The sequence below is a fragment of the Hipposideros armiger genome, unplaced genomic scaffold (genome assembly GCF_001890085.2).
Source record: "Hipposideros armiger isolate ML-2016 unplaced genomic scaffold, ASM189008v1 scaffold_93, whole genome shotgun sequence".
Lineage (NCBI taxonomy): Eukaryota > Metazoa > Chordata > Mammalia > Chiroptera > Hipposideridae > Hipposideros > Hipposideros armiger.
The window spans coordinates 3,097,318-3,104,754 of record NW_017731443.1 but is presented as its reverse complement, the minus strand read 5'-3'; the positions used below and the strand labels follow the sequence as shown (position 1 = coordinate 3,104,754).

The 7,437-nt window shown below is 52.0% G+C and overlaps 1 protein-coding gene across 1 annotated transcript; it reads left to right on the top strand.

The window, feature by feature from the left end:
* The first annotated feature begins 4,032 nt into the window (after window positions 1-4,032).
* On the top strand, window positions 4,033-5,778 carry COX8A (cytochrome c oxidase subunit 8A). Its single transcript, XM_019645249.1, has 2 exons — window positions 4,033-4,235; window positions 5,451-5,778. Exons 1-2 carry the CDS (start codon window positions 4,122-4,124, stop codon window positions 5,544-5,546), a joined length of 210 nt encoding a protein of 69 aa, XP_019500794.1. The 5' UTR covers window positions 4,033-4,121; the 3' UTR covers window positions 5,547-5,778.
* The last annotated feature ends 1,659 nt before the right edge of the window (window positions 5,779-7,437 follow it).

Here is a 7,437-nt window from a genome sequence, read left to right as displayed (position 1 = left end):
TTTTAAAATTTTGTTAACGGAAGTGTGACAGGCATACAGAAATGCACACAAGTCATGAATGTCCAGCCATTTGTGATGGAGTTATCACAGAGTGACCACATTCGTGTAGCCAGCAACCAGAAACCCCGTCATGCCTCTTCCAGTCCCCTACGCCCTCCTTCCCCCAGGATCCCCACTACCTGACACCCCCTCCACCCATGGCTTAGCCCTGATCGCTGCCCTTTATATATTACCGTATTTCCCCATGTATAAGACCCACCCTTTTTGGAAAAATTTGGGGTAAAAACTGGGTGTGTCTTATACAGTGGCTATAAATTTTTTTTACTTGTATTTCCCGCTTTTTTCGTGCTTGTTTTTGCGCTCATTGTTGTAGATTTTTTTACTTGCATTTCCCGCTTTTTCACGCTTGTTGTCTTTGCGCTCATTGTTTCGCACTTGTTACCGGTATATTATGGTAGGTTACATTTTGCCACGTTCTGCCCAGAAATGGCTTAGAAAAGATTTTCATACAGTGCTGAATTCAAGTTAAAAGTGATCCAGTTTGCCAAAGTGAATGGAAATCATGCTGCTGAATGTAAGTTTGGTCCTCCTACAACTGAGAAAACAATCTGAGACCGGCTACGGGAAGAAGAAACCCTACTGAAAACGCCATGGCAGAAGAAGGCCATGAGAGGCAATATATGAAGACAGTGATTTGTCATCAGACACAGATGAGGACAAGCTAATGGTTGGGAGTTTTGACAGTGATGAGGAGTTGTATGAATTTTATGATGAATAAGACTTGAGCTCAATAACTTGATGTAATACATTTTTTTTCAAATTTCGGGCCCCAAAATTAAGGTGTGTCATACATGGGAGCGTCTCATACATGGGGAAATATGGTAGGTTGTTGGAAAAGTCATGATGTATTTTTTCTATGTTTTTCGTTGCAAAAATACATCATGACTTTTCTGACAATCTAATAAATAGGATCACATGGTGTGCTCTTTTCTGTCTGGACTTTCTACTCGACACTGCATGGGATCCATCCTTGCTGTAGCTGTTGGTTTGTTTCACTGGTTTGTGGTTGTATAAAACACCACAAGGTTCTCCTCTCTCACTGAAGGTCTGTCCCTGCTGTTGGGGAGGGCTGGACTGCTGGGGGACTGCGGAAAGAGCAGAGACGTTAGAATTAATCCAACAGACCAAGGTGCAAACCCTGCCCTGGCAATTGTAGACTCAGCCGTGGTATTTAACCTCTGCCATCCTCTCTCCTCTCTGACCGGGCTTCTGAGAAGCCATGTCACAGGGGCCGTAAGGAAGGCCCTGGAACAGAGCACCTATGTGCCTGCTCCGCAAACATTCACTCCTTTTCCTCCAGCCACTGGTGAAGGAGATGAATGTGCAGTTCCCTAGGGAGTAACCCAGGGAACCACAGAAAGGCCCACCCCTTCTTCACGTATCTTCGGGCCTCTGGTCTGGCTGTGCTGTAATCTGGGCATTAGTTACTACTTTGTCCATAGGACAGAGGCCTGACAAAGCCAGTCAGGCAGCAGGGAAGTCCTTGCCCCTTCCTTCTCCCAGGGCAGGCAGCTGGGGCCTGGGCCACCCAGCCCTGTGTTCCTAGGCTGTGCCCCTTGGGATGGGGGTGGGGTGGGGTGTTGAAATTTAGAAGCATGTGTCCTGGGCTGTTTGCCAGAGCCCAGGGTAGAGTGAGGGCAGGGAGCCTGGTAGCGGGGGTGGGGCTGGGCTGAGACTGCTGAACATTAGCAATACCCACAAGTGGGGAGGAATGCATAGCTGGCCTGGGGGCCCATTCCTCTAGAGGAACCTCAGGCACAGCCCACCCTTTGGCGCACTCTGGGTCCATTGCCACCTTTCTGTGAGCCTCCCTTCCCGGCCTCCACGGGGCTGAGGTTTCTCCTTCAGAGCTCCTGTTTTCCCAGTCTCTTGCTACTCTGCCTCACCCCACCCCCTGTGGCAGCCTTTGATGCTATTGACCACAATATCAAAACTGGAACGTCTGGAAACTCTCCCTCTCCACAGCAGCTTGTGTGATGGTTAAAAGCATGGGGCTTGGAGCAGATAGACCTGCCCTGGAATCCTGCCCAGGCAGCCTTGTAGCTGCATGACCTTGAGCAGGTCACCCACGTCTCCAGGCTATTTCCTCATTTGTAAAAAAATTTGAAATAATAGCCTCTCACTCATGATACTGTAGTGAGAATGGAATGAGATTGTACAGGTAAGACCTGACTCCGTGGCTGGCCCCTCACTCTTTCCCTGTTGGCCTTATGCCTATTGTTCAGTCTCCTGCAATTCATAAGTGTCTGAGTGTCCTTTTGGAGACAGTGGTGAACCAGACACAGACTTTGTTCTCAGGTGGCCACCCAGTTAGGGATGGACACTGACCCAATGGGACTGTGACCCCTATCACAGGGGCTGCTGGGCACAGAGGCAGCAGTACAGGGCCTGGGGGTGGCCAGTGAATGCTAACTGACACAGCACCATCCCATTACTTCCTATCACATCATGGCACTTTCACTAGCTTCTCATTAAGTGCTTGTTTATTGTCCGTCTGGTCCCTCTGTAATGTCAGATCTGTGATAAGGGAGGCCCTTGTTCACTACAGGTCCAGAAGAGTTCCTGAAACACAGTAGGGGCTAGTAAATATTTGTTGAATGAAGTAAGCTATATCAGTCAGTGGAGGCCTGTAACTAGGAGTTGGAGTGGTGAAAAAAGAAGGCTAGGTAAGGGCCGGCCGAGTGGCGTGATGGTTAAGAGCTGGCTTGGGATGCTAGAGGGCCCCGGTTCGGATCCCACATATGAGGGCCAGTGACGCTGCCCTCTACAGCTAAGATGCTGAGTAACAGCTCAACCTGGAGCTGGGCTGCCGTGAGTCGCCTGCGACGGCATAGGCTGCAGCCCCTGTGGCAGTGGGTTGCCATGGGCTACCGTGTGTAGCCAGCAGCCAGCGTGAGAGGCCAGCAGCCACCATGAGCAGCCATCCAGAAGCTGGCGACTGATCTCCCTCTCCCGGGAAGAGTGCAATGATGGTGCCAACTTGGGCCAGTGAAACAAAGTCCTCCACAACTAGACTGAAGAACAAAAGGACAGCAACTTGTCTGTTCCCCTTCCCCCAATTCTCCAGCGCTGTTCCCATCCCCCCAATTCCCCAATAAAAATCTTTAAAAACAAAGGCTAGAACAAGAGTTGAAAAAGTGTTCTAGGTAGAACACAAGATACAAAGAAGCAAAAAAGGCTTGGGGTGGGGGGTGGGGAAAGGGGAGGACAAGAGAGCTAGGAGGAAGGTATGGAATATTTAGAGATGAGGCTAGAGAGTGACATTCAGAAATTGGGACTTGGTCTAGTAAGCAATGGGAATCACTGAAAGTTAAGTAGGTGTATGACTTGGTTAGATTTACGTTTAAAAAGAAGAAGGTGGGGTGGCCAGTTAGCTCAGGTGGTTAGAGGGCAGGCTTATAACACCAAGGTTGCTGGTTCGATTCCCACATGGGCCAAGGAGCTGCCCCCTCCACAACTAGATTGAAACAACTATTTGACTTGGAGCTGATGGGTCCTGGAAAAACACACTTTCCCAATAAAATTTCTTAAAAAAAAAAAGGGTTGGAGAGAGGAAGTACCGCTGCCACTGCGTGGAGACTGGAATTAAAGAGGGTAATAGTAAATGAAGAGAGTTCAATTACAAGGTTAGTATCAGGCGTTTCCTTCAGAAATTACGGAGGCCTGCCGAAGAGTGGAGGTGTGTGAAGAGCGATTAGCGTACGTACTGTATGAATGGAGGGAGGAGTCGAGGGTGCCGCTTAGGTTTCTGACTTATGTGATAGGGTGACCACAGATGTCACTCACGAAGATAGGCCTCTTTGGAGGCGGGGCATAACTGAAAGGGACGCCCTTCCGTGCCCCGCCTATTGGCGGCAGGGTGGCGTCGATTGGCTGTTTCGAGGAGCGCGCCAAAAACTGACAAGGGTGGGAGGGAGGTGTATTCCTGCGTCATCTCCGGGAGGTTACCCGCAACCCTTTCTCGGCCTCCCTGTCTCCGGAACTTCCGGCCGGCGCCGCCATTTTGACTTCCCGACCTTGGGCTCCCGCTGGCCGCTGTCTGCAGTTTACTCAGTGCAGTCATGTCTGTGCTCACACCGACGCTGCTGAGGGGCCTGACGGGCCCGGTCCGGCGTCTCCTGGTGCCGCGTGCCCAGGTCCATTCCAAGCCGCCGCGGGAGCAGCTCGGAACCATGGTGAGGAGCGGGCCAGACCGTGGGTTCCGCGGCGGGTTCGGGGTCGGCCGGGTCAGGCGCGCTGGAACTCAGAGGCACTGAGAGTGCTCTGCACCTCGCGACCCGCAGCGAAAGTGCTGTATTGGGCGCGTTGGAGGGCGCGAACGAGGGGGCAGTGCTTGGGCTACAGTCGTTCAGTCAGCCCCAGGATCTCGGGTCATACGTCAGTCCCAGGCCTGTCGCTTATTTGCTGAACAGCCTCGAGCAAGCTTTTTTATTTAGCTCTCTCTGACCCCGTTGACTCATCGGTTCATTGGGGAGTACCAGACGACTGTTAGCTACCACTATTAATTACTAGGGGAGGGGAGGCAAGAGGACTCCCAACAGGTCTTTGTAGTTCCTAGAAATGGGGGAGGGTTTAACCCACCCTTACAACTTTCACCTCTTTGGCACTTCTGTACATTGGTTCAGTGGCAGAACCCGGCCTTGAATGCAAGTCTTCAGAATCCAGGTTAGCGGGCCTGCAGTTACAGCAGAGCTGGGAGATCGCTGCGATTGTGAAAATCATGGTGATAATATTTGCAACTGGCATCTGCTGAATGCTTGCTGTGTGCCAAGCACTAGGCTAAGAGTGCTGTGCTGGTCTCCATTCAGTCCTCCCAGAGACTCGTAGAAGAAAGGGCCATCATTTCCATTTTGTGGTTGAGGAAAGTGACATTTAGGAGCAGTGTATTGACTTGTCAAAAGTTACACCTTCAGTGGCAAAGAAATAATTTGAACTCCAAGTTTTGTTGATCTTAGCTGGTATAGGGAATATGGAAATGCATATAAAAAGTCGTTTCTCACTAGCCCCGAATGGTGAGTAGCAATTCTGGAAAGGAGATGGGAAGGGAGGAGTTTTTAAAGCAAGGAAGGGAAGGCTCATTTTTAGAGTTATCAGCCTGTGCAAGGTTCCTGGGTCCCAACAGACCAGCTTTAAACAGGTTTAAATCCTTGTTCTTGTGACTTCACTTTATCAGCAGATGGTGGATTCTCACCCAGCCTGGCCCCCCGCCTCCATGTCTGACACTTGACCTCAAGGCCTAGAGTGGGCCTTGGATCTGCCATGGCCCTCCTCTGGAGCCTGAATCTTGACTCCCTAAGGCGGGGCTTTCGGCTGGCTGAGAAGGCTGCTGGGACTACAGAAAGCCTGGGGGATTCCTTACTTTGGGGCGTTCTTTCTTGTGCTCTGTGTAGGAGATCGCCATTGGGCTCACCTCCTGCTTCCTGTGTATCCTTCTGCCGTCGGGCTGGGTCCTGTCTCACCTGGAGAGCTACAAGAAGCGGGAGTGAAGGGGGCTGTCCTCCCTCTCACCCTGTGACCGGACCACCCCCAGCCTATCCTGACCATGTCTGCTGCATTCCTGGACAGCCTTCCCTGGATCATATCCTTCGGTTACAGTGACCTCTTCTGCAATCGCGACCTCTTGATTTCTCCATTGTGACAACCTGGGACCACATAAACCGTTTATAAAGCCCTGCTCAGTAGGGCCCCCTGGTAACAATAAAATCTATGTAAACATTGCTTCAGAAACTCATCGTGGCTTTGACCTGGGCTCCTGCCTATGTACTTGAGCTGAAGATGGTGTTGGGAGGGGGTGTGGAGAAGAGGTGGGTGTCCCTGCTGGCTTATTGCCTTGTGGTAGGTCTTGTGTGCTCAGCCATTCTCCTTGCTGCCTGGGAGTGGTGATTCCTTTGTGTGCTTTTGTGTGTTAAAATGTTTCTGGCTTCTTGGGAAAACAAAACCTGTTGTGATTGGGCAGCCTTTCTTGCTCATCCCTCTAGCACTCTTGGTTGTGCCAAGCTCAAGGCCGTGAGAGTGTGTCTGTCTCCTGTTGGGGCCAGCTCTGCTGCTGGAAGCCGTTCTCTCCATGGGGCCAGCCTTCCCTGTCCTCAGTTTGTGGGCTCCAACCATTTCTTAGGTGGTGGTGTCCTTCCTAGTGAAGGGTGGGGCACTTTACAGTGTCTTGCTTTTTTATGTCAACTCCAGGGCCCCTTTTAGCAGTATAACTAGCTATAAATGCCTATGGACTGACTGGCTTCCTTGTTCTCCTTGCGTCCTTCTCTGTCCCCTCTCTTTGGCTTGGGGAATTTGCTGCTCCTCCATGCTTAGGGCCCTTCCTTCCTCAGTGATTCTTCCTGGGGGGTTGTGGCGGGGGGGGCGGGGCCCTCCTTAGCTGGGATGATGCGTGTGAAGCGCTCCACACTGAGCTGGAATCCTGACTGCCAGTGTCTCAAAGGAACACTCCGACCTGCTGGCCCCACTCCTGGAGGGATACCACAGCTTAGCTCTCCTTTTTCTTCTTTGCTGAGGTGACATGAGTGATTTCTGAACAGACACAGGTTCAGTGTTCCCTGTGGAGATGAGGCTTCCAGGACTTTCGGGGCCCACATGGTGGGCAAAGCTGCCAGGAGAGAGCTGAGGGGCTTTGGGGTGTGGCTGGCTTGAGGCCCTGGGTGACAGAACACACATCTCCCCAGTCCCTCTTCCGCAGGGCTCCTGTTTCCTGATTTACGCTGACAGAAGCTGAAAGTAGACCCTGCTCTCCCTCCCTTTGTCTAGTCCCTCCTGGCCTTTTTGTGTGGTGTCCAGTGATGCCTGTGGTACTCAGTGCCTGGATACTATGGCAAGTGCACTTCTGCCCATGGCTGCTTCCCTGAGCGGTGGGGAGTTGGTTTGCCTGCCACCTAAAAGGCTTGTTTCCTTCCACACAAGCCAGCTTTTGTGTCTGGGCCTGAGGGACAGGGTCTAGAATACTGCGAAGTACTCACAGTTTGGTCTACTAGCCAGGGGATGGGGAGGGCCCATGTTGGATCTGAAGGGCTGACCTGAGCCAGGCTGGGTTGCCGAGCAAGGGGCAACCAACCACCTGTCACCTGCAGGTACCTTTACAGCTTCCTTGTCTCTGGGAGGGGGTTGGGGGGGGCCTCATAGCTATCTCTTCCCAAACAACGGGGTCACCCCTGCTCCCTGCCTCACTCTGGGAGGCTTTCCGGTTGACTTGCTGAGCAGAGAGAGCTCTGAGCTGCTTGGTCCTTGGTTGGCTCAGATTGCTGTGGGTACAGATTTCCCACAGCAAGAATGTGACACCAGGGCCGGCCGAGTGGCTCAGTTGGTTAAGAGCTCGCTCAAGAGTTTGAGCTCTGAGCAACAGCGGTTCGAGTCCAGCCCGAGCTGAGCAGC